This window comes from Mustela lutreola, chromosome 1 (genome assembly GCF_030435805.1).
Source record: "Mustela lutreola isolate mMusLut2 chromosome 1, mMusLut2.pri, whole genome shotgun sequence".
Classification (NCBI taxonomy): Eukaryota; Metazoa; Chordata; class Mammalia; order Carnivora; family Mustelidae; genus Mustela; species Mustela lutreola.
Window position 1 is genome coordinate 191,832,704 of NC_081290.1, and position 26,555 is coordinate 191,859,258.

At 50.3% G+C, this 26,555-nt stretch overlaps 1 protein-coding gene across 5 annotated transcripts in view; it reads left to right on the forward strand.

Annotated features, from left to right (window-relative positions):
• The window catches only part of GRIK4 (glutamate ionotropic receptor kainate type subunit 4), a 411,978-nt gene that overhangs the window by 311,654 nt on the left and 73,769 nt on the right, over positions 1-26,555 (forward strand). For all 5 annotated transcript variants that reach the window (XM_059183457.1, XM_059183459.1, XM_059183458.1 and 2 more), the window contains one exon: positions 20,619-20,726. In XM_059183457.1, coding sequence (XP_059039440.1) covers positions 20,619-20,726 — 108 coding nt within the window. The remainder of the gene's footprint in view (positions 1-20,618; positions 20,727-26,555) is intronic.

Consider the following 26,555-nt stretch of genomic DNA (forward strand, 5'->3'; position numbering starts at 1 on the left):
AGCGTTCAAAATTGATAAGTTGTTTCTGCTCTTAAGGGGAACACTCTGGCCTTCCACCATTAAATGTGCTGCTGGCCCTGGAACTCTATAGATGTTCTTTATCAAGTTGAGGGCTTTCCCTTCTCTTTCTAACTTCCTGAGAGTTTTTGCCATGAACATGGGGGTTAAATTCTGTCAAGTGCTCTGTCTGGGTCAACAGGTAGAATCGTATTACTTTTCTTCCTTAGCATGATCATAGGGTGGATTATATTAATTGGTTTTCAAATGTTTAACCAGTGTCACACCCCTGAAATAAATCCCACTTGGACAGAGTGTATAATCTGTAGGCATTGTTGGATTTGGTTTGCTAATATTTTGTTGAGGATTTAACATCTATGTTCTGAGTGGTTACTGCCTTGGGCTTGAAGGGTTTTTTACTTAATTTTTTTTATTCCTTTTGTCTGCTTTAGGTATCAGGGTTCTGGCTTCACAAAATGAATTAAGAAGTGTTCCCTTTCTCTTCTGTGTTCTGGAATAAGTTGTATACAACTGCTGTTAATTCTTCTCTAAATGTTTGGTGACACACTCCAGGGAAGCCATCTGGGCCTGGAGATTTGTTTTTCAGGAACCTTTAAATTACAAATTCAATTTCTGAAATGGTTATAGGACTATGCAGGTTATTTGTTCCATCTTAGTTAGTGTTTGTTCTTAGTTGGTAGTCGGTGATAGGTACTTTTTTTCAATGCCTATTTTATAAGTGAGGAAAGGATGCTCATGGAGGTGGACGGACCTGGCCTTGAACAGTTAGCATGGTAGCTGACATCTCTGACTCTGAAGCTCGCCTTCTTAACCGTTATGACAGACAAATCATGCCTCAACATCGCCTTGGTAATTTGTTCAAAACACAGGTTTTTAGACTCCACTGTACAAGGGTCCCATTGGATAGACCTCGGGTAGGGTCCAGGAACTGATGTGGTCACTGAGTATGCAGGGGGATTCTAACAAAACCCTAGACTACACTGATGAGTCCTGGCCATACCTACATCCTGCCACTCTGTTCCCGTGTCTGAGGGGCTCCGGTTCAGCCCTTCCTTCCAGGAGGACAGTGATTATGCTAGGCCACGATGCCACATTACCTTTCTTGGAAAACAACAAGATAAAAGGAGACAGTCCAGGGTTAGGTAGATAGCCAGAAACGCTGGGCTAGAGTATCACCTAATGGTCATCTCATTTCTCTAACCAACCGATGAGCATGTGCTCAGTATGAGTGCAAGTTCTGGCTTCCCCGGCTGAACATTTATGCAGAAGAAGCAAGTCCCTACGAGTGTGGATTTGACCCTAAAGGGTCAGCATGCCTCTCTTTTTCTATGCGATTTTCCCTAGTAGCTGTAACATTTCCATTCTTTGATCTAGAAATGACACTGCTTCCTTCTGTCAGGTACTGTGCTGGGCTCGGAAGAAACCAAGCTACAGAAGGCACAGTCCCTGGCCCTGAGAGAGCTCACAGTCAGGGGACACGGGAAAATAATAAGTGCAGTTTGGGGTTAGGAACCTCAGATCATGCCCTCGGGCTCCTAATTCCCTGAACAAAGGAAGCCTGTAGGGAAATTGCCAGGCGGACTTCTGTGAGCCCCAGTATACTCATGGGCTGCGAAATGAAGAACGTTCATTCCTGTGTTCAGTAAATACCTGTTGTGCCTACTATGGTCCTGACTTTTGTCTAAGCACAGGCTTTAAAGAATGGGTAAAGTGTCTGCTTTCCTGGGGCCTATATTGTAGTATGGGACAAACAATGGCAAACACATCCTACATAATACAGCGTCAGTACTGATCAACGCTATAGGAAAAATTAGAAAGGGTAAGGAAATGAAGCGCGTGGGGATAATCACGGGGAAGACGTAGTTAGGAGAACATAACACTCATGCCCAGCCCCAGACGCACTCCATAGAAGGTTCAGTCCCAGGCTCCCCATTGAACCTCACACCTGCGTTCAGAGCACTGCCCGGAAGGGGCCCCCTTCCAGCCCCCTCCCACCAGGCAACACCCACAGTGGCAGAGTTGGTTGGAGGCTCTGACCCCAACTTCTGCTTGAATGACAGCTGGTTAGGCTCAAAGTACCTCTTTCCCTTAACTCTGCTTGTCCAGTAGGCACTACTCAGGCTGGGAAGAAACGGCATCGCCAGCCTCCAGGCCCCAGCTCAGCCCAGCCCAGCCCAGCCCAGGGCAGCCCAGTACAGCCCAGCCCAGCCCAGCTCAGCCCAGCTCAGCCCAGCTCAGCCCAGCTCAGCTCAGCTCAGCTCACCTCAGCCAAGCCCAGCCCATCAGGGGATTCTGGTCTGTAGCATCCTGAACAGTGGCTACTGGTCCTTCTTCAGCTGCATACACGGTTGGTGTAGGTAGGGTGTCTCCAACCCAGACATACAGAGGAATGACCTAGGTGCTTGCTGTATTCGTACATTCCCAGGCCCCACAGCTGTAAATTCTGAGTCAGTAAAAGGGGTTGCCTTGCGTAGGTCTGCATATTCTTGTCTGGCACCCAAAGAGCCAATTACAGTATAGGGAGGCCACAGGCTGTGTTTTGACAAATAGTGCCCTCTGTGCATAGAATTTCCTCTTGACCTCCCCCCACTCCCATCTTTTTGAGCCAAGGAGTCCATCAAAGAGGAAGACGTTTCTGGTCTTCCGCTACCCTAAGGGATGCACATTATTCTAAGATTTTATTTTAATACCAATTAGTTAACATGCAGTGTGATATTAGTTTCAGGTGTATAAATAGTGACTCAGCACGTCCCTGTGTCATCTGGGGCTCATCACGACCCGTGCCTTCCTCCGTCCCCATCACCTAGTTAACCCCTCCCCCCACCCCACCCCTTTCTGGTGACCAGCAGTTTGCTCTCTGTAGTTAAGAGTCTGTTTCTTGCTTTGCCCTCCTTGTCTCTTCCCCCGCCCCCCTTGGCTTGTTTGTTTTGTTTCCTAAATTCCACATATGCCTAAGATCATACGGTATTCGTCTTTCTCTGACTGATTTCACTTAGTGTATTACTTTCCAGATCCATCCATGTCATTGCAAAAGGCAAGCTTTCATTCTTTTTTATGGCTAAGTAATATTCTTTATCCATTCATCATTGGATGGACACTTGGGCTGCTTCCATAAGCTGGCTATTGCAGATAATGCTGCTATAAACACCAGGGTCCATGTCTCCCTCTGAATTAATGTATTTGTGTCCTTTGGGTAAATACCCAGTAGTGCGATAATTGGATCGTAGGGTAGCTCTATTTTTAACTTTTTAAGGAAGCTTCATACTGTTTACCAGAGTGGCTTACACCAGTTTGCATTCCCACCAACAGTGCACGAGGGTTCCTTTTTCTCCAGGGACACCCATTCTTGATTGGATTTATAAAGTGGATTGCGGTAATCCGCTTTATTACCCATTTTTCTTCAACAGATCTGGTGACTGTCCTGCTACTTCCCTGTCTCGCTCAGGCTCTGTGAATACCCGTGAATACCATGCAAGTTGTATCATGGGCACAGACAGAGCTCTGCAGCTCTGGCCCCCAGGTCCCATCTCAATCACCAACCCAATCTTTACCTCTTGATAGGTGTCCTTCCCCTGATTATTATAGGATGAAGAAATGGTTTGGGGAGTGATAATTACTTGGGCTTCTTTTCCAGGGTGGGAGGAAAGTCAGTAGCTCTGCTTGAATATTCTTCCAATGCCATCCAAGGTGGTGCTGGCAGGGGAAGGGAGAGCGACCAGGAACAGAGGCAATAACATCTCTTGAATACCTGTTGTGAATCAGACACCACATGGGCCCTTGGCACAGATCCTGTCTGACATGGGGGACTGCCCTTGAAGGTGGATAAACCCCCACATCACACATAAGGAAACTGTTGCTCCAGGAAGATAAGGAACTTGACCCGAGTTCACTATTAGCAAAGACTTTGGGCAGAGCTAAAATTCACCCTCAGGTTTGTCCAACCCGAAAGCCCATGCTCTTGGACCTCCCGCTCTTGGCTTTTGCTCACTTTCTTGGAATCCCTGAGCTCTCAAATCAAAACACTTCACTCAGGTCTGTTGCTTTGCTGTCACCTGCCCTTGGTGACCTGCTGGGCTGGGCTTTCTTTAGTAATGGTGTCTTCTCCTTCGGATTTGGTTTTGTTCTTTCTCTTCCTGTCTGGGCGAGTGGCTATTAAGAGCTAGTTTTGATTATTTAGAAAGCACCACACAGGGACCCAGTGGGTTGTAATTGGTAAAATGTCTGAACCAAATGCCATATTCCCTGCTGGTGGCTGATTAAGGGATTATTGCCATTTTAAAAATAGTCTTTCAGAATTGAGGTGGTTTTTTTTTTTTGTTTTTTTTTTTTTACCATTAAAAGAATTACTATTTTGATTCTGTTGGAGAGGGTTTTCCATCTTGGAATTCTGTGGAGCTCCTATTGGAGACTGTTTGGGGGGGAAATGTTCCCTAGAGTGTCCCATAAGTGATATTTCTGAAGCTGGACCATCTCCCATTTGCTTATTTATGGGCCCAGAGGTCAATGGTATTGCTTTAGGGTTCCCCAAGGCCATCCTCTTGTTCCGCCTATGTGAGCTCTCCATTCTCCTGCCCGTATTCTCCCTTTCCGTTCCCCAGAAGATGTCCTAGATCACATTGGAATAGTATAATCTCCCTTCTTCATTCGGGATAAATCAGATTTGGAAGAGACAAGGGGAACAAAGAAAGAAGCAGAGCATGAGAGGGCCCTTAATTTTCTTCATTTAACTTAGTCTGAAGATCAGAGATTCTGAGCAGCCCCCACGTGACTTTCTTAGGGCTGTAGTAGGATGAGTACACCTTTTATCTGAGGATCGGAAAGGGCTTAACAGGCTCTAATTAAGCCTTTGGGAGAAGGAGGGCTGAGGCATGGGGGCCTGACATCCCTCGCTAAAGAGGCAGATCTCACTTTTCCTATTGGATCCCTGTACATCACAATGGGGATACCTGAGTTTTCTTCCCGTGTGAAGGTGGTAACCCTCAACGTTTGGCCTTGTTAAACCCGAGGATTAATGAAACTAGATTTGCATGGTACTCTCTTCTGCTTTCCCGTGGCTAGGTAGAACGTTGGCTCTGCTGACATCATGAGATAATAGGTTTCCTCTGTGATGCCCCATGCAGAGTGGTGTACATAGATATTTAAAATTTCCCATCTTGTATCAGCCATACATAAAGGCTACTCTCTCCATCTTGCAGGCAAAGAAACTGAGGCAGAGAGAGATAAAGTAATGTGTCCACATCCACACAGCTAGTAAGTTCCAGGCTTACCTGAGTCCAGGCCAGGCTATCTTCAAAGTCCATGGTCTTTTGACTCTGCATCTGGGCCCCAGAATGCGTTGGGGGAGACCTCCAAGGCCTCTAGCCTAATCTTCCATCCCAGTGCAAGAATGTTTTCCATAATGTCCCCGAGAGAAGCGGCCACCCTGCCTCTCCTTGAGCCTTCCCTGGGCTGGGGAGTTCACTACCTCTCAAAGAACATATTTCCAGATCTTCTAAGCAAAGGGTCAAAATCTGCCTCCTCATTCTGCCTTCTGAAGCAGCTGCAATGGCCCACTTTGTGTTCTTTTTACCAACTCTTCAAATATTTGAAAATAGTTTGATTTTTCTTCATTTATTCACTTCTTCCTGAAATTTTGCATAACACTGTTGGAGCACCTTCTCTGTGTCCAGGGTGGGGAATGCAAGATACATGAGTCATGATCCCTTCAAGAGCTCATAATCTTTGGGGAAAGGCAAAAATTGTGGTCAACAATTACCCTAGTGAGCCTCTGATATCTTTCCTTCTGCCAACAACAACCCATAGCTGTTCCCAATATAATATGGCCCCCAAACCTCACACCTCTGATGCTTTTGGGTTTGTTTTGGTCTCCATCAAAACACGAAGCTCAAATTGAGGACCACACTCCAGATGGGGTAAAATGGGATAGGGTTGAGAGCACTGGCTCACAAATGCTAAATTTCCATTCACCGCATTAGCTTGCGTCCTGGAATTAGCCTCCGAATCTTTGATTCGTTCAGAACTCTGGACGTTGGGGTCAATTACTTGTTCTACTTGCACCCTTGCCCCCAAACTATGCAAGGTTATTTTCATGTGAACTTTTCGCAGAAACCATCCCTGAGCCACCCCTCCCATAGACCACTTGTGTACTTAAGTCTGTTCCCATGGAAATGGAGAGATATGCAGATCTGGCCAAGAGTGGGCGAGGAAAAAGCCTTGAGAACTGATGGCCATGTTTCGTTTTCCAAAGCTGATATAAACTCAGCTTTTCAAAGGGCTGGTTCTCTGGAACGACTTGAGTGTAGTTCTAACGAGGCAGGGGATGAACCAGATGGCTTTTGTGAGTCACCCTCGCTAGCCAAGAACTCAGGGGTCCCATGTCCTCCAGAAGGTTCAGGGAATCCAGCTCCAACTTCCTGAGTTCCTGCGGGACAGCCTGCCTCTCTCGAATTTCCTCTCCTGCCGCCTTCCTCGACAAGCCCGCACACAGGCACGCCGGCCCCCCGTGCGGGGACGTCTGGGATCGGGCAGTGTTTATGGTCGTAGAACTCACTTCGGCAGCACCCCCGAGCCATGTGAAGGCAGCCAGCTGTATTTCTCACCATGGCTCTCTGCGGCCGGGGACACTAGCAAACAAATTCTGTTGCTTTGATGGCAATCTTAACAGAACTGTTGGTAGGATCCCCTCCTGTCTCCACCTCCAGACCCTTTTCCCCACTTCAAAAGCAAACAAACATAGAACAACAGAAAACTCTAGAAAGACCCTGTCACATGAGAGTCTGTGCTGCCATTGCCTGCAGGTGGCATTGGGGGAGCAGTGAGGAGGGGGTCCCCCCTCCGTGGAGAGGCCCTGCCCTTTGGCCGATTCCCTCCCATCATGAGCCTCTGTGACAGCGCTGGTGTGCTAACGAGAACAGCCATTAAGGCTCAGACAGGTTCCCAGGTGGAGCGGGGGACGTTGCTCTGAGAGTGTCCTGATTGCTAGTGTCTAATACATTTTCAATTTGAGGAAGGAGTTTACCATAAATATGCAGATCCTTTGAAGCTGCCTTTGCGGAGCCTGGCTCGGAGCGCCGGAGCGGGGGTTTGATTGCTGGAAATCAGCAGCCTCGAGTGCCAGCTCGCTGGCTGGGGGACAGAGCTGACAAGAGTGGGCTGGCTGGGGAGGCTGCTTGGTGGGCCATTCCCCAGGAGCCAGCGAACCAGCGAGCGCTTTGCCTTTGATGAGGAAATTCTGGGATGGCAAGCAGCTCTCTGGGAGAGGATGGGGGCTGCTTTGAAGGTTACTGAGAAGTCATTTGCGTCTTCTTTTTAATTAAGGAGCCGGGAGAAGGGGAATTGGTCCGAGGTTTGAAATAGCTGATGTCTCCTCGAATGTCATAAATTCTTAGAGCGGGAGGAGCCCTGAAAGGTCAACGGGTCCAGGTCTCCCTCCGGAGAAAGCGGACAGGCGTGTTTCACTCCAGGTCCTAAGACCCCTCATGGCCCCGTTTGCTCCCAGAGTGAAATGGCAGCTCCCCAGTGAGGCCATCACATGCCAGGCCCTGCTTACCTTCAAGCGTCCTCTGGTGCTGTGGGGCTTGGACGCTCTGCCTCTGCTGGGGGTTTTCTGACCCTCATCCTTGAAAGCAAAGCCAGCCCCGCCCTGCCAAGAGTGGGGCTCAGCACAGGCTTGCAGAAAGCAATGCACCAGCAAAGAAGAGACTGGGGTGTGTGCAGGGAGCACCCCAGACTTGTGACTCTAGCCCTGAGGAACTCACATCCAGCAGGGATGCTGGAGCCCTGGGGACCTAGGATTTTGTTGTGAGAGCTCTCTAAAAGCTACCTTTCCCCAGTTTGTTCAAAGAGAGGGTTCCTATGACAAGCCTCTGTGTTGGCAACTGAAATTTGAAGCTGTGAAATGGGAGGTGCCCCAAATCACCACACACGTCTTCCCTTCCCCCAGAGAGTACCGTCTGTAAGTGAATTAACGCGCTCTTCCATCCCTCCTCCCAGGAGGGCATCTGGCTTTCCTGGCCACCCCCCGGAAGACAGACAGCCGAGGGGCAGATGAGCTGGCTTTGGACGGGTGTGGCCTGAAGGTCCCTCTCTCCTCCTGTCTCCCCGGCCCGCGTGCATCTGGTTTTTTCTCCCAAAGCACTGGCACTTCCTGCTTATCAGCTTTGACGGGAAATTCACCGACTGCAGAAGCTTATTCACACATCAGCCGCCAAACAAATTAGAGCTACTTAAATTTTCCAAACGGGGGGCTGCTTTTGGGCAGAGGAGCGGGGTTGCAAAGTGCTGCATTTTAAATATATTTCTTATACTATGCCCCATCACGCATCCTGCCGGAGCCCAGCCTGGGGAAGTTTGCCAGTGCAGAGTGACTCTTCTCCGCGCCTCTTCAGCCAGCTCATGCCTGGGAGAGCTAGAAGAGGCCGAGCTGCTAATTTGGTCTCATGAAGCAGCCCACGTCATCAGCTCTGCTGAGAGGTGGGCACGCCACCGACCAGAGGTGTGGGCAGTTGAGGGCAAGCAGGCCGGCTCTGGGGGTAGCCCAGGGAGGCAAGGGGGAGCCGTGTGCCGAGACCCTAGCGTTCTATTCCTCTGTGTCCCCCCTCCTCCCAGTAAAATAGGGCTGATGGTCTTAATGATACCTGCTTTATGGACTTTATAAAATGATCGTGAGCGCAAAATGAAAGGCTGTTTGTAGATGTGCTTGGAGGATTCTGCCGTACTGTGCAGAATTGAGTCCTGTCCTCTCTCTCCTGGAGAGGCCTGTGTCTATATTTCTCTGTCTTTGTACGCAGCTTTCCTGGAGTCTTGCTTGTAGCCTGGTTCAGGGCAGAAACAAGGACAAAGCAGGGCTGAGACATGTGTTTACCTCACCCCTGCTCCGAGTCCAGAGCGCTGCGGGAATGCCAAGAAGCCCAGCCCCCGCTTGGGGAGCTCAGTTCTGCCACCCAGCCCCCCCCTTGCTGCAGGAGGGGCTCCCCGTGGCCTTCCCCTCCCCTACTTCTCTCCTTCTCCACCCCTAACCTCTGTCCTCCGTCTGGTCCTTCATGTGGCAGCTTCACACATGCCGCTTGGCTCTGGGTGGGATGAAGATAAGCCCAGAAGTCACGGCTCCCTTCCTGGGAGAATCGATAGAACTTTCTAGGGCCTACCTGATGTAGCACTGCCCTGACGAGAGCTGCCGATGCCCCCAAACTAGAAACTCCCCCATCTGCTCAGAGTCCTGTGAGGCCCAGCCACACGCAACCTCCCTGTGGCCCCGCATCCTGGTGGGGGGCAGCGACGGGCCGTTCTCAGGCCTTCCCTGCGAGCTTAGCATCCAGTGGACTCTTGAAAGACAGGGAGCAGCCAGGCTCCTCCAGGCCCAGACACTTCATTAGAACCATTAGTTCAATTGGCATCTGCCGCTCAGAGCTCAAAGTTGTGTGTTATTAGTACAACTGCTTTCCCAAGACACTTCTCCACCTGGCGAGTTTAACAAATGAAGCCAGGAGCTCTCCATGCCCCGACCGTGGCGTGTTCATTGGCAGTAATTTCCTTGGAAGATGAAAAATCTGAGGCATGCCTGAGCACTCTGATGAATTCTCTCCTTAGCAGCTAATTTGAAATCCCTACTAGCTTCTGGGAGGCGGGAGAGGGATGTGCATCTGGGTTTCCCTGTTTCCAGGCTCTCCTGTGCACTTGGCCGGTGCCAGCATGAGCCGGACCGATGTTGGCCCTCCCCCCGCCCCCAGAGGCTCGGAAGAGAGCCTGTGAGATTGTTGATCACACCAGCGAGAGGGAGAAAGTGATGTAAATAAAGGAAATTATTCAACTTATAAAGTACTTCTGTCCAAAAAAGAGAAGCAGAAACACAAAAAGGAAAAGTCGTCTGGGCCCCCTTCGCTGCCCTGTGTGGGGAAATTGCCCTTCGGAAGCCACGAGCCATTGGAAGAGCCTGGGAAGTCCCCCGAGCGTGTCTCTGGAGGGCGGCATTTTCAGTCCGAGCTGCCTGCTATACACTGAGCTCCGCTCCTGCCCTGGACAGTATTTATCTGTCGCCAGAGTCCCTGAAAATAGCCGCTATGGGTCTCTTCTCCTTGGCAGCCGGAGCAGTAAGGGCCGGGCCAAATGCCACTTGCTATCCCGGAGGTCGGGGATTCGGGATGGAGGTCTGGGCCCATCTCCGCACGAGCCAAACACTCGAGCACACGCACAATGCAACTGTCTCCTCGTTATTGACGGGTTCCGTTTTTGCAAAACTGTCTACCCCCTAGCACCTGTCTGTGTCCCAGAACCAGTACTCGGGGCAATTCTCCGGACAGGGAGAGAAGAGTGGAAACTGAGGCAGCAATAGGCACGTTCCCGGCTGAGGCAGAATGGGCAGGATCTGCTTCTGCTTTCGGTCCTCGTACTGTAAACCTGTGTCCTTTTTTGTGGTCTACTTACTGCCAAGCCTTTCACACCGGTGGGTTTGTTCCTGGTTCCAGTGCTGTTTAAGATGACCGCCCCCGCCCCCCAGCGGAGTGCTGAAGTGATAGGTAGCGGACGGAAGCACCAGAAAGCCATGGTGTGCCTTCCGGACAAAATGCAGGTGTTCCAGAAGCATGGTGCAGGTGTGAATTGTAGTCTGTTGTTCAGTATGAGTGAATCGACAGTATGTGTGATGTACGGTGTCGGTAAGCAGAAACACACATAAGACGAGGTTATGTGTTAACTGGTTGAGGAAAATGCAACAGAGGCTCCTTGGAACTGAACCCTGCTTTTCCCCTAGGAGCAGTGACTCAGCATCCCCTAATTCAGTAATTTCTGCAAATAATGACAATCTACTGTGATGAGATTCAGCCAGGAGAGACCAGGAATGCGTCCACTTAAGAGCTGTTGAACTTGTCCTGTGGTGGTCTTTTCTCTCTGCATTCACTACCCCATACTCCTACTTTCTTATTTTTTTATAATGTTCCTCTGTTCCTTGATGCCCTGGCCTTCCTCCTGGTTTCCCTGGTATAGAAGTAGAAGCTAGATCCTACAATCTTGGGGCCAAAAGGAGTAATAAAGGTCCTCTAGACCAGTACTCTAATCAGATGTTTGGATTCTTGCAAGTGTGTTCTCATGAAGTAGAGTCTGTGCTTGAATGCCTCCCATGTCAGGGAACTCACTACCTATAGAAAGGAGAAAGCTCTCATTATTAGAAAGATTTGCTATCTAATGGTCAGAATTCTTTTGCCCTTTTTTCTGCTTCCTGGGTCCACACATCTATTCTATCCTTCCCATTGTTTGCCTTTCCTTTTTCCTTATATAGTACGATTTCAGTCTCCTCACCTTCCTGGTCAATTCCTTGGAGTATACTCTCGTTCGTCTGTGCTTTGCTTAAAAAGCAGTGGCTGGAACAACTCGCAGGATTTCAGGTGTGGTCTGAGAAGAAGAGTACCGTCTTCCCTCACATCAGACCAGCCATTCCTTTGTCAGTGGTGTCCGCAGTGTAGAAGTGTTAATATCACCGATTAATTTTCACGTTAACTAAACACAGTGTCTTAGCTCCAAGACCAGGCTCTACTAGAGGGAAGCCAGGCGTCAGCCATGGGGCACAGGGAGAGCTATTTCATGGCAGGAGGGAGAGGGCCCTTCCTCACATCCCTTTTTGGTGGCCACCTTTGTGCCTGTGCACCTGAGCTTCTGGTCACCTCTCCAAGGCCTCTGTGTTGTCCCTCTCAGGACTGTCCCTCCCCGCCTTTTCCCCCAAGGCACTTTGGAAAACTATACATTATATATGACATTATAAATACAGCTGTCATTTTTAGGAATTCAGGTTAGAGCTGGATAGGACTAGACTCTATCCTTCCTTTATAGGAGAGGTAAGGCCGAAAGGAAGTGACTTGCCTGAAGGAAATTCATAACATAATTAGGCAGATATTTACTGGGCACCCATGACACGTTATAGGTCAGGCCTTGTCCTGGGAGCTAGAGCTACATAGGGGAATTTATCAATGCAATCACCAACTGTTTCCTAAGCACTGATGCCCTGCTAGGCTTTAGGGATGTGATAGGGAGCAAGACAGAGCCTTATCATTCATGGAGTGTACTGTGTAGTGGGGAAGACAGACTGGAAACAAATAATAACTGAAATAATTATATGATTACAAGTGCAATGGGCACTGCTCTCCCTTCCCCTCTGACCCTCCCACTCATGATCTGTCTGTCTCTCAAATAAATACATAACTTCTTCTAGGTAGGGAAGTCAGAAACAAAGACAGGGAAAAGTGTGGACTCTCAGACAGGAACCTTGTAGCAAATAACAATGGATGAGACGTAAATATTCGGATGTTTACTAAATGTTTAATGACATATCCATAGCCTGGAAGAATTAGAATCTTGGGGACAGTGGAGTCTAGTGCCCCTGCATGGGTTTGAATCTGCATTAACCTACCCTTCCCAAGCCTCAGTTTTCAAGTCTGTAAAATAGGGATGGTAGCAGTACCTCCTTAGTAGTGTCATTGGGAAGATTAAGTAAGATGACGAATGGAAAGCATTCAGTCTAGTATCTGGCCCACAGTAAGTATTCAAAAGTATTAGCTTGTATAATTTTCTTAGTCTTTGAGTTATACGTGATGAGGACTTGGAGTTTATGGTGGCCAAAGATGTGTTTATTGAGCATCAGCTTTGTTCCAGGAGCTCTGTTGAGCTAATGAGCGTGAACAGGCAAGGTGTCCTCATTCCTGTGCCAGGCACTTCCATACTTTGGGAGCAAGACTTCCACATGGGTTTTGTAACCCAGGACGCATGGACACCTGCCTGTACGTAACTGAAACCAGAGCTTATGAATCATGGTGGCCCCTGCCGTGGGCAGTACTCTCTGATCTAGTCTGGATTTAGATTTCATTTTTAAGATGCAGGTCTTGACCCACTAAATTGATTTCAGAAACCGCTAATGGGGAGCAGCCATGCTCGAACAAAACACCACCTTAGACCAACTGAGTTGTGGCTTAATAAGCACAGGTAGACATTCCTTTGATGCGAAGTCTTCCCAGTTTTCTCAGGGCTTGTTTCTGATCTCTTGCCTTTGGTATTTACTGTGGTTATCGTTTGATCCTGAATTTTCACAGCATTCTGCATGTAAGCATATATGTTGTGTTAAAAGCATATTTTGGCTAAGAGAACAAGGTCTTTGATCAACATCAGCAATGCCCTTTGTTCCCCAGATCACCCCCTCGGGCCCTCCACTGTGTCCTTCCTTGTGACCCAGTCTCCTGCGTAAACTAAGCTTTTATGATTGGAGATACCGGATTTAAATTCTATAAAAGTTTAATTCCTTCATGCTTGGGGTGTTTGCGGTAGGGGTTTAGTTTAGTAGGTCAGTTTTGAACTGACCTTCAAGCCAGGTACAGCCCTATGCTGTAGAGACTCTGAAACTGTAACTCAGTCTCTGTTAATTCCGGGGGTCTCTAGTCATGGTGTCTCACATCTGCCTGTCGTTGGTCCTGCCTATAGGTCAAAATCAGTTCTGTGCACTCAAGGAGACCCTCACGTGTTACTGTGTGCATCCTTCCTCTTGAGAATTTCAACTTCGAACCCTGAACCTGAGGTCAAGAAAATGAGTCCTTGGTTATGGTTTATCCAACTTCGGCTGGTCCCAGAGAATAAGGATCTGGAATAAAACAACAACAAAAAATGCTTGTATTAGGATAAGACTTTAAATTTGTGTCACATCTGGGATTGTCTCAGATCAGCCCAGTAAGTGGAGAAGAAAGGGAAGGCCTACCCTTACCTCATAGGAGGCAAAATTGACTTCCCAAGCCACATGGCAAGGGCAGGATGGAACTTGATGTCAAATCTCCTGGCTTCTGGTCAGCTGTGTGGCCACCAGACAGTACTTTATTATCTTCCATTCCCATGGCTGCTTCTGGCTCATCAAAAGCCATTTTAATATTATCTTGGTTGATGGTCAGCTACAGTGCTGTGCTATGGGCAATGGGTTCATTTATTTCCATTTTATGGATGAGAAAGATTCAGGGACGTTATGTGACTTGCCAAGATCACACCGCTTATGCACGGCAGAGTAGGAAAGAAGATGTGGGTCTTCTGGGGCATCCCCCAACCCTCCATCCCCTTGTGTCTAGCAACCTCCCTGCACCTTGGCCTCGATTTTGTGGTATCTTGTAGGAGACTCCCTTCAGGGCTGTACTGTCCAAAGCACAAGTTCATAGTCATCAAAGAGGTATGTGCAAAGGCCCAGATCCTAACATCAAGAGAGCCTGCAGCCGTCCCAACTTGACCAGACGGTACAGAAATAAATAGAACGTGGCTGCAAATCCCAGTTTAACCTTCTGTTCGCTAGAATCCACAGCAAGCTGCCTGACATCTCTGAGTCTCAATTCCTTTGATTCTTTCATTAATTCGTTGAGTCTTTCAATAATAACTTGTATCAAGTACCTATATTAAGCATTATTACTGTTGTCGGAAGTGTCTACAACTCTCAGGTGGGAAAAATAATAGGATTGTTATGCAGAATCAGGGAAATTTATGTGAGCAAACCAGTGGCAGAGTGCCCAGCATGCAGAGGTGATCGATAAGTATTTGCAAACTCTGGCTGTGGAGCAGAAGGCCCTGCCTGGCCGTGGAGTGATGTCAGCTTCTCTAGAAGCTAGATCCTGGCAGCGCTGAGTGCAAAGAACAATCGTTCCAATGTACATAAGATATTAAATGTTACAGAGCCCATACCCACAGATACAGGCAAAGATGGGAGGAAATCCCTTGGGGCTTTATTTATTTATTTATTTTTTCTTTAAAGGTTTTATTTATTTATTTGACAGACAGAGAACACAAGTAGACAGAGGCAGGCAGACAGAGAGGAAGGGAAGCAGGCCCCCTGCTGAGCAGAGCGCCCGATGCGGGACTCAATCTCGGCCCTGAGATCACAACCCGAGCTGAAGGCAGCGGCTTAACCCACTGAGCCACCCAGGCGCCCACCCTCCTTGGGGCTTTAGAAATGAATCCCTTTTTACCTACTTGGGAGAGAACAAATAGGTAAAATGACAGCTCTGAGTGATTCCAGGCGGGGAGGGAGAGAGCTGTGGCGGAGGGGCACATGTGGCTGCTGCAGGCAGGACCTGACCTCCCGAGGGGACAGCAGAGGGCTCTCCCTTGGAGGCATAGCAAGAAAGACAAGCAGTGAGCAATGATCTCGTTGCTGAGCACATAATTAGAGCCCGAGACATATGTTCGGAAAGAGAAGAGAAGATAGTTTGGGGAGAAGTTTGACTTTGGGAGAGAAAGGCCACTTGGAAGCAGTGACTTTTGAACTGTAGCCTGAAGGACTCACATCTGTGACCTCGATCAAGGCTTGGAAAACTTCTCTGAAGGTCCAGATGGTAAATAGTTAGACTTTGCAACTCTACGCTCGTCTATGAATGCAGTCACCGATAGGAAGTAAGTGAATGGATGTAGCTTGTGTGCTGATAAAACTTTATTTCCTAAAACAGGCAAGAAGCCAGGTTTCGCCTGTAGTCTGTGGTTTTGCAAGCCCTGAATGGCTGAATGAGGCCTGGGGGTCAGGGTGGGTAGGCAGCACAGAACATTCCGGAGGGGGAATGGCATGCGCACAGACCCTGGCAAGAAGGGACACATTGCACTTGAACACGTCAGCAGGACTGGCACACAGACAAAGCTGGAGAAGATAGTGTGAGATGAGCATGGGCAGTGGGCAGAGGCCCGCCGTGCAGGGCCTGGTAGGCTGTGGGAAGGCCCTTTATCCTTAAACCAAAATGGGAAGAATTGCAGGGTGTTAAGCCTGGGTTAGAGGAATCGTATTTGAGATTGTGTCAAGACCACTGCCCGCTGCCGGGTGAACAGAACAAGGGACCAGAGTGTCCCCTCGTCCAGAGGGAGCTCAGTAAGGCCAGGGAAGGGGGAGACTTGGGGAGGTTTGCTGACTTGCTTAGGGCCCCTGGGCCTCGCGGTCACGGTGTAGATGTTAATGTGGCCCTCCACACCCCACGTGACACGCTACCAGCTCTTTCGGGAAGCAGCAGGGGAACCCTGGGGTCATGGCCCTGGACAAGCATTTCCCACGGCGTATTGCCGAGGGAGTGACCACCTTGCTTCCACCGATCTGGGGTCACACACAGACTAAATGCAGGTCTCGGACACTCCTTCAGCTGTTCAGCAGTGGCCTTTCCAAAGGACTGCGGGCAGTCTGTATGGATGCCCCAGAATCCATTCCCCAGTGCCCCGACAGCCCATCCGGCCTTATCTGGGTTTTCCTTACAGCAGTTCATTGGAGTTCCGTCCCTTGGTTGCTTGCCCAGGGGTTAAACACAGCTATCCTGAGAGCGGTACCGAGTGGCAGTTCACGAGGAAAAAAGACACTCTGAGAAGTAGACAAATTAACTTATCAAAGCACAGAAATGAAGGCAAGTGGCCATCCCCATCTCAGTGACACAGACCAGCATTTATCACAGCACAGGGTAGTAACTGCCTTCGCAACAATGACACTGAATGAAGGTCAGGACTCTCACTCTATTTAACAAGACAGTGGAACGTGTAATTCTCTTCAAAAGAATTTTTGGGAACAGTGCTTTCAAATAAATAATTAAAGTCTCCAAAATTTTACTGCTTAAGGAGCAAAATTATTATTAATTCATATGAACACAAATTAACATAAACCCTGCGTCCTTTAGAAATGGTAGATGAAGGATTCTTTCTGGGCACATACAAACACTGCCCGTATCATTGATTTACGGAAATGTTCACATTTGACGAAACACTCCAATCACGAGATGCTTTTCCCAGGAGCATCAGAATCAGTTGTGAAAAGAGGTACACATTTTTAAATATTATGATCTTCAGGGAGCGGCATATTGGCCTTGTCTTGAATCCTGTGTTTTTTCACTTACCAGCTCGGTGACTTGGGTTGGTAAAGCCCGTGATAGGGCACGGAAGAGATGCCATCTTCTGTCTCAGACCATGGCATTAAAAATTAAATTAGCGAATGCTTGCCTAGTGCTCACATACATACCATGTCCTTTAGTCTCGTTAAGGAGTCTGTGAGGTAATAATTACTATTTTCTGCCCCATTTTATAGATGAAGGAAGCTGAGGTTCAGGGGGATCGAGCAACTTACCCAAGGTCACACAGCTCCTCAGCAGAACAGCCATGTTAAACTCGGGTCCCCCCCCCACTCTGGGGCCACTGCATTCATGGTACAGATGGTGCAGACTCAAGGGCAAGGAGAGGCTGGAATCCAGCATGCCCAGCTGAGCACCTGCGCGGCCACACCAGCCCAGGGGGAGGGTGCATTTTTCTTACCTGCATTAAGGTGTCGTCAAGGCGATCAGTACCGTCCAAGTCTATGGACATGGTGCAGAGGCAGAACAAGCGGGAGAGAGAGAAAGTACAGGGAGGGGGCTCTGGGAAGACATCATTTCAACATAATCAGGCCGGCGCGTGTAGGCCCGCAGAGGATGACCAAACAGCTGTTCCTGCAGGAAGTTTGGGGGACAGGTGTCAGCAGTGTGGAGCGAGGGAATCTGGCTGGAGGCAGAGCTACAGATTGTCAGTGAGGAGAGCTGTGTCTCCTGCCCACCCCTGGCATGTGTGTGGCGTGGAAGGGGCCCAGTGGGTGGGACAATTAGCCTGTACCCCAGGATGCCTGGCTCTGTCTCTCCCTTTCCCTCCCACCGCCTTTCTGTAATTAGATTGCTCTAGGTAATAGCTGCCAGGCTGCTTTGTTGCATCTGATGAGTTTATTAATTTCTTGGGGACTAATGGGAGGGTGGGTGGGAGATTCATTTCCTGACTGGAGCTCAGGGGCTAATTAGTCTGTTTGCTGTGTCCCCAGAGGTGGGGCGGGGCGGGGTGGGGTGGGGTGCATTGCTCAGGCTGTCAGATCTGGCTCCGGATAAATCATTTCTATCTCTGGCTTTTTTGGGACCCTCTCTGATGGCTTGGGTAAGATTGAGGAGTCTGGCCTGGGGGCTGGTTAGTAAAGATTGGGTCCTCCAGGAAGAGCAGAGGTGGGGCAGTGGGAGTGAGAGTTGCTGAGGTCTTGCTGGCCCTCTTGGTGTGAGGTGCACATTTAGGTGACAGATGAGACTGTGAGAAATTCAGTCCTTGTCCCACACATCTCAGTGGTGACATCCAGCCCAATTGTTTATGTCCTTCTGTCTAAATCTGGCCCTTCCCACCTGAAGAGACCACTGGGAGCCAATTCTAGCCATTTTCAAGGTAGGGAAATGAGCCTTCAAGAGGAGTCATCTCACTTGACATTGGCAGTGGAGTGTCAAAACCCAGGACAGAAAAGCGGTGCAGGGTTCTTGCTGGATGGCTGATGTTCCTTTCTCTGGTTCACCAGGCCTGCTTTCATGGAGCCCGTGTTGGCATTGCCACCAAGAAGATAGCAGCAGACAGGAAAGTCTTGTTTTAGGGATCAGAACTCCACGTTCAAGCCCACGCACCACCACCAGGCGGGTGACCTCAGGCAAGCCGCCGAATGTCTCTGAGCCTTGGTTTCCTCATAAATCAAAATGTCAACGCTTCCCACAAAGTTGGGGGGAGAGTTCAAAGAGATGATAGAACACATCTAGCATGACAGGTGTCTTGTCACTATTGCTCCCATTCTACTCTGTGCTAGAAAATCATCCTCCCCACCCACTTTCCCTGCAGAAGGGGGCAGGTGGGGGGCTCCAGCAGCAAGCAGATGAGGCCGGTCCCTTCCAGAAGCAGTAGGGGCTCCAGAGAGCTAGAGGGGGCTCACTTGTCTTCTGCCCACACTCCACCGGCAGCAGCAATCTGCTGATATGAAATGTTGGCTCCCCTGCTTCCAAGTACCAGCCCCCAAGCAAGATGCTGGGGCGTGAGCACACACCGGCCAGCCCCACACAGGCTAGTGGAAAAGACAGGCAAACGCAATTGCGCTGTAGGACATTGGAAGAGCCAGACAGGATGGCCGTGAAGGCTTGCTTGGGAAGACGCATCTGGGGCTGAAGCTTGGGCTTCTCGGCTGCTGGGTGAGGCAACCCTAGGACAAGGTAGCCGAACTCTTATCTCAGCCATCAGTTGGTTTATCTGTCAAATGGGGTCTCCCGTGTGGATAGCATGAGACTCTGCTTGTAAACGAGAAATGAATGAGTGTGTGTCCAGGACCCATCTGCCCTTGCAGCGGTGAAGGCTGCCGCTCCTCTCCACGTGGCACCCTCAGAGGGGCTTGGAAGGCAATTTGGGGTCATCTCCCCTCTGGCAGATGGAAGGCTCGCCTATGAGACCATCAGTCCTCACTTGGCCCTCCCCTCTTTAAGCTGCCGACCATGATGACAGAGAGAGGGTTACTGACTCCCCCAGACCCACCACTCTCCAGCCCTACTGAGTGGGGGTTAGGGCCAGGGGTGAGATATGTCTTCATGGTTGTTCTGTTTTCCAAAAGAGGAACTTGGAGCCCAGCTCTGGTAAACAGAGCCGCATGCCATCCATGGAGCTTGGGAGGGTTTTCCAGGAAAGCTGCTGCTGGTGCCTAGAGGTACCTGGCAGAGCTGGACATGTGCATTTCACTGGGTTTCCAGCCAGTTGTCAGCCATGTCTCCTGGATGCCCACCTCCAACCCAAGAGCCACAGAAGGGATTTACCAGGGGCTCTGGCTAGTAGAAATGTATTGGTATGTCACACATACATACACACACACACACATACACACACACACACATATTCATACAAGAGGTTCCACTGAGAAAACAAACCATCTAAACACCCAGTGAGGTTGAGTTTAGGTATAGGCGACATTCTAGAAAGGAAACCTGTCAGTTGGGTGTTTTTCCTGCTTAAAGGGAAGACAGTGGGGAAGAGGAAGGAAAATAGTGTCAAATATATTCTCACAAGGACCCAGTGACGTTTCTGGGATTATTTCCATTTCACAGATGAGCAGACACACTCAGAGAGGGCCAGTCAGTGTTCGGAGGTTATGCGTTGGGGATCCATGCTCCTGGGGCCGGGCTGAGAAATCTAGCGTCGAGCTGGTACAGCCAGGATCTCAGCTGGCTCTGAGGAGAAGGCGGGCAAAAATTACCACCCCCGCTGACAGATGGGGGAACCACGATTCAGATTTAAGTAACCTGTCTAGGTTCTCACAGCTAGTGAGCGCGTCAGCCAGGACAATGACCCGGGTCTTCCCTCTTCTGGTTCATTCACCCACTGAGCCCCTCAAACAACATTCACTGAAGGGACGAGTGTCTGTCAGTTCTGTCCACTCTACTGTTCTGGTTCTTATGTAGGGAATCAGAATTATGGGCGGTAGGCTAAAACAAAAGAGCTTTGTGTCTTATTCCTGCCTTCAGGTAATGCAGTTCCCCACGTTTCGTTCCCTTCCGTGTGAACGAATGTCTCGGAACTTCCCTTTTTCAGCACCCCCCATCTTCCCGGACCCCCTCAACCCTATGGAACGGTAACCCTGCCTTCATCCAGCCCCTCTCCATACTCCATTTCCCTGCCTTCTTCTATGGCTTCCATGTGGTTCGGCCTGAGGGAGGGGACTGGCCTCTCGGCTCCTTCCAACCCTGGAGGTCCGCCCACGACCTCAGTAGCCCTGCTCCCCAGCTGCCTCCTCACCCCATTCCTTCCCAGCCCTCTCTCCTGTGTCTCCTCAGATCGGCCAGTGGCACGTGGCGGACGGGCTCAGCATGGACAGCCGCCTCTATGCCTCCAACATCTCCGACAGCCTCTTCAACACCACCCTGGTTGTCACTACCATCCTGGTAAGCGGGGTGGTCCCGGGCCTCCCAGCTGCAGCTCCCTGGGGTGCCTCCTCCAGCTCCCAGCGCACCCGGGCTTCCCAGAGAACGCGAGATGGGAGCTCTAATCACAGCGCTGAGGCCAATTTATGACACTGTAATTACACGCAAGTTGCTGTTTCATATGGAAATGATATTTGATGAGTTCCAGAGCAGCTGGGGAAGAGGGATGGAGTGCAGAGACATCCCAGTTTGCGGATGCCTCTTCCAGGGTCACCCAGACAGCCAGGGTGGCTGTGCCTGGCCCAGGGAAGGGGACCTTCTGACATGACGGTGGGGGAGGGGAGGAGCCCAGCAGGGGACTAGATCCAGTCTGACACCATGGCCCCACTCTTTCACAAAAGCCTACCTCGTTTGGTGCCTACTGTGTATAAAATATGCCCCCTCCCAGTAGATCCCCAAATTTCCATGGGTTTTTATGGCTTGTTTCTTCATTTCCAGATGGTCAAAAGAATTCTCCATCTATAGAGTAAGGAACCATCTGCCTTTTTTATTTGATTCAATTCTCGTCAACAGTTACCAAAGCCTCCTCCCCATGGGTCAGGCACTGTGCTCATTCCCAGAGACACAAAGATGAGTAAGACATGGTCTCTAGCCTCAAAGAGGGTATGATTTAGTAGACAGCAGGGGTCAAATGCATTCATGGCCAAGGTTGTCATCTTCTTCCCCTGTAGAGACCTCATGTTTTACAAGATTTATCAATTAACCCAACAACATATATTAAGCAATAATTAGTTTGTTCCTCTCCCCTCACTCTTCCCCTCTGAACGAATCAAAAGCGTATTTGCCTGCCTGGCGCAGTGTCTTATCAGCAGGAGATAACCACTATAGCCACGCTGATATAATTCCAGCCCAAAGCAGAGACTCGATGCACTAGTTAGTCTGCTTAGCCTTATCATTGCTGAATGCACGAGGTCTGCAAATGCGTCTGTTTCTTTAGGCTTTTTGAGATAATGAAAGAGCTCGGGGACTTCCATCCCTACCTTCATGAACTCCTGGGGCACAGGAACATTAGACTGGAATTCTTGATCTACTGTGGGCAGAGTGCAATCAAATTCAGGAAAGAGGGGCACACCTGCCACTCTGGGAGTTGAAAGAGGGAGGGGTCCCATCCCATTAGGAAAGTCAGCAAAGCTTCCTAGAGAAGAAGGGGCACTGAAAACGGGCTCCAGAAGACGGAGCGACGGGGAGGAGAGATGAATGAAGGACAGCATTATAGAGTGTTTAGGAAATGCTGAAAAAGGCAGCTTCTCCAGGAAATAGGCCTTGGTCGAGAGGGGAAAGGTTGAGACCAGAAAAGTGGCCTGGGCCCATAGTGCTTCAGGACCTGGATGCCGTGCTGTTGAGTTTCCCCTTCATGTTAGGAAACGGAGTCACTGAGTATTTTCGTGAATTTATTTAGTGACTCTTTGGGGGGCACTGCTGTACACTGGGCACTGTTGTAGGTACCCGGGAATGGACAGAGCTGGAGGAGGGGAGTCAGGGTGCCGGAGCATAGGTGTCCGTGTGGACGTGACTGAACTGGGGAAATCCGGAGCAGAGACCTGTTGGGCGGAGGCGGGAGCCACGCGGCTATCTGGGAGAGAATATTCCGGGCAGAGGCCAGGCTCAGAGGGAAGAATGGAAAAAGCGGTTCCAGTCCCGGGGTTTTGTCACTTCCCCTCTCAACTCCAGCCTTAGCTTCTCTGAACCAACGTGGAAAGGCCAGAAAGATTGGGGGGTAGTGGTGTCATCACGGCCCCTCCTCAGTTCTGGAGGAGCCTGGTGGACCTGGGTGATGGCGAGCTGATGTCCCGGCTGAGCACGACAGTGGGGACTGCCCTCCTGCCGATTTCTCTACCTCAGAAGTGCTTCTTGAGTCTGTCCCTGGCTGTCTGTCCCCAAAGCCCATCCCCCAACTGAGGCCCATGTCCCTCTTTCACCTGAGCGTGACCTCCCTGGAGGCTCCCTTCTCCCTTGCTCAGTCTACCGCCCATAACACTCTCTACCACTTTGTGGGCATGACCTTTCTAAGGAGGACCCACTGCCCCTGCACTTGGACTAGAAACCCCTCATAATCAGGCCCAGCTTGCTGTACCCCGTACCTACTTCCTCTCCACGTGACTTGGGCTCTGGTAGTCCGGGACTGCCCGGCATTTCCTCACCGTATCATGCCATTGCCTGCTTCTGCACATGCTGTTCCCTCACCCCAGAGTACCCCTCCCCCAATACCCGTTTCTCTCCGGAATTGCCTGTGCACCTTTCAAAGCTCTGTTGAGATGTTACTTTTTCCATGAAGTCCTCCCTAACCTGACTCCTGCCCTCTCCCCATCTCTAGCACTTTGCCCACGCTTCTGTTGTGGTTCTTTCTCCTGTTAGAGGTGGTTGCTTCTGCCCTACTCCCCTTCTAGAACGAAAACTCCAAGAAGATTGGGGTTCCTGGCATAAAGTGGGAGCTCAGTGATTGGAATTTGAATATAGGAGTTTCTTCCTCCAGGGTAGGGAGATGTCCCTTAAAAGCCAGCCAGAGGCTGTGAGGGACGTGGGGACATCACTGGGTTGTATTTCCTGCCTCTCAGGGGCTGGACTCAGACGGTGCTCAGAGTTTTGGCGTGAAACCACAGGGATGCTGAGACCACGGGTTGTGCTTCTAGATTGGGAAAAGCCATCTGACTCTATGTGCGCGTGTGCATGTGTGAGTTCACATGTTCATATATGCACATGTGTGTTCGTAAAGGGCGACAGCAGGGCTCCTCTGTGTCAGGGGACATTTAATAACACAGTAAGCAGAGTTCAGACACAGATTTTGCCTCGTGCGTGTGTGTTTGAGTTGGCGGCTACAAGTCAACAACTCTCTCCAGGAATGATTACCTTAATTTAGTCCCTGGGGACCATTTGTGGGTTATCCTTGGCACGTGGTAATCCAGAAGGGCTTATCCCTTAAAACTCAGCACACATCCCTGTTGTCTCCTGTTCCTTCGGGGGTACGCCTGGGACATGGGAATGATGTATTTGCACAGAATTAGCCAGAGCTCTCACTCCCTGGGCACTTACTGTGTGTCAGACCCCAAGTTAAACATTTTGCCTGTGTTACCTCCTTCATTCTCCTAACGCTCCTGCTGAGACAGGGGCCCTGCTCCAGGCCAGCGTGCGGTTCCCATGTTCTCCAAAGTGCTGGTGAACCCCAACCTTTCTGATATTTTGAGTCTGTCCCCTGCTGTCTGTCCCCACCTGTCTCTCCCTCCAGGATTAGTCTTTTGTATGCTTACTTTGAACATGTCAGTGAATTTTTCCATTACCATGAGAGTACGGAGTATCTGGGGAGAAGAATTTCATGAAACTCCCAGGGTTAATTAAAGATAGACTAGGGGGGCACCTGGGTGGCTCAGTGGGTTAAAGCCTCTGCCTTCGGCTCAGGTCATGGTCCCAGGGTCCTGGGATAGAGCCCCATGTCAGGCTCTCTGTTCCTCAGAGAGCCTGATTTCTCCTCTCTCTCTGCCTGCCTCTGCCTACTTGTGATTTCTGTCTGTCAAATAAATAAATAAAACCTTTAAAAAAAAAAACGATAGACTAGGATGTTACCAGTCCAGGGTTGGGATGCCCAGCTAAACACTATTCTTCAGCGCTTCTCCCTCAGTCCATGAGTACCTAATGCTGGAGCTAGATGGGGCTCCCAAAGAAGGGGAAGAGTCCATCCAGGTCCCATCCAAGGAGCACATCCTAGAGGAGAACTGGACCCCTGTGGGGCCCTGGCGGTGAGTGTAGTGGGTGTTCTGAGAAGTGAGCTGGCCTCAGAGGAGGTGATGGGACCCCAGAGACAGAGGTGAGTTAGGATAGGCAGAAGAAGAGGAGGGCGAGCACTTGAGGCAGAGAGAAACCATTGAATCAAGGACAGGATGTGTGGAAGGCAGAGTCTGGCCTATCTCACTGACACAGCAGTGAACTTGGTCATGAAGCGAAACCACATCACCTTTGACTCAGAGCTCCCTCTCCTTCACAGACAACATTCTGTCTTCTCTCCAGTTTCCCACCCACATAATCGCTCTCCCATACCATCCCCTCATGGCCTCCGATCTGTCTGACTCTCCATCTTCCCCAACCCAACACGAGCTCAGCAAACCGGCATTTCAGCACCTCCGTCTCTTACCTTCTAACACAATCCCCACCATGATGCTCAGCCCTCCCACCTCATATCTGTCCCACACCCAGCTGTCCCTGTAATCCCTGCTCCCAGCTCTCAACCTCCCAACTTCAGCTGGGCCTTGGCACCCCCTGGGCTCATGTCTTGTTCCTTCTGTGTCCTAACCCCTGAGCAGATCTGTCAAACCCTTCTGCACACCAAGTCTTCAGTCCTGCCACCAACCCAACTCTGGGGACTGACATGGATTCCCTGCCCTCCGTCGCCTCCCTTCCTCTCTGTATCCCACGTCCATCGATGCTTTCACCTCACCTCCAGGCCCGCTTCCCAGCATCACTCTCACCTTGGCCCTGTCCCCTTCCACAATGCCCCACCAGCTAGCACTTCTCTTGCTCATCTCTCCATCTGCGGGATCCTTCCCCTCTGCTACAAGTATACCCACATCCCTCCTATCCTCCGATACCATTGCCACCCCCTTACTCATGCCCAGCTACCCCTCCAGCTACCCTCCAGTTTAGGGGATCGTAAATCGTGCTGTTGGTGGACACTAGGGGAGTCCTTCAGCCCTGTGGTTTGCAGACGGGGGAGCTGAAGCTGCAGGAGAGACATGGCCAGTAGCCGTCAGGTGAAGAGGTCATCTGCCTGCCTTCCTTTGTCCCCTAACATCTCAGAATTCTGGTCCCTTCTCTCATGTACCTCTCATTTGCTCCCCATTCCTGCAGAGTCCTGCCAGCCCCCCTGAACCTGCCTTGGAAGGGTCGCCAGCGACACCTGGCCCAGGTGCCCTTCGCAGCCCTGCTTCCTCTCTGTGTGGGAATGTCTGCACTCTCCTTCCCCCTCCTCACCTCCTTGGCTTTCAGTGGCCACATTTTCCTGATTTTCAGCTTTTCTGGCTACTTCTGCTTTGCCTTTTTCTTGGGCAGCTCTTCATCTTCCCACAGTGGAAGATCAAGGTCTTATCCCTCTTCTGTCCTTCCTCAGGGCTTCCCCCTCGATGGCCTCACATGTCCAGCAGCTTCAGACACCCCCTCGGTGCAGAAGCCTCCCAGGCCCTGCCCTCGTCTTGCTCTCACTTCCCATTTGAGGCATTCAGCCAGGACTTCCTCCTGGACAGCCTACCAGCACCCCACATTCAACATGTTCCAAATCCTCTTCCTTTCCAAACCATCCCTGTGGGTGAGGTTGCCGTCCTCAGTCATCCACTCAGGCCCCACAAGTGTGAGGGCCCCTACCCTCGATGCCCCACAGCCCCTGCTGTCCAGCCTGACCTTCTCGCTGTCTCTTACAGCTCCCAGTGCTCCTACCCAAGCCAAACTGTGGCTCAGGACTCAGTGTCTCCCATCAGGAGACAGTCCGGCCGTTCCCCCAGGTGTTCTGTCTTACAATCTGATATCCTTAACCCTTAAGTCTTGCAAACCCTCCCTGCTTCCGTTCCGTGTGTGTACGATGTGTCTCCACTTTGTCCTGGCTTCCGAGGCCCATCGGACCCTAACCCATCTAATTTATCCTTGCAGCCACCCCCGCACACAACCCACACTCCAGCTGAGAGGAGGATCCATTGTGCCCTGAGGAGGCCATGCTCCTTCTCACTCATGATCATGCCTTGGGTCTTGCCTTTCCCCTGTCTAGGATGCCCTCTGCTCATACCTCCCCCATCCATCTTCCATGCTCCTCTG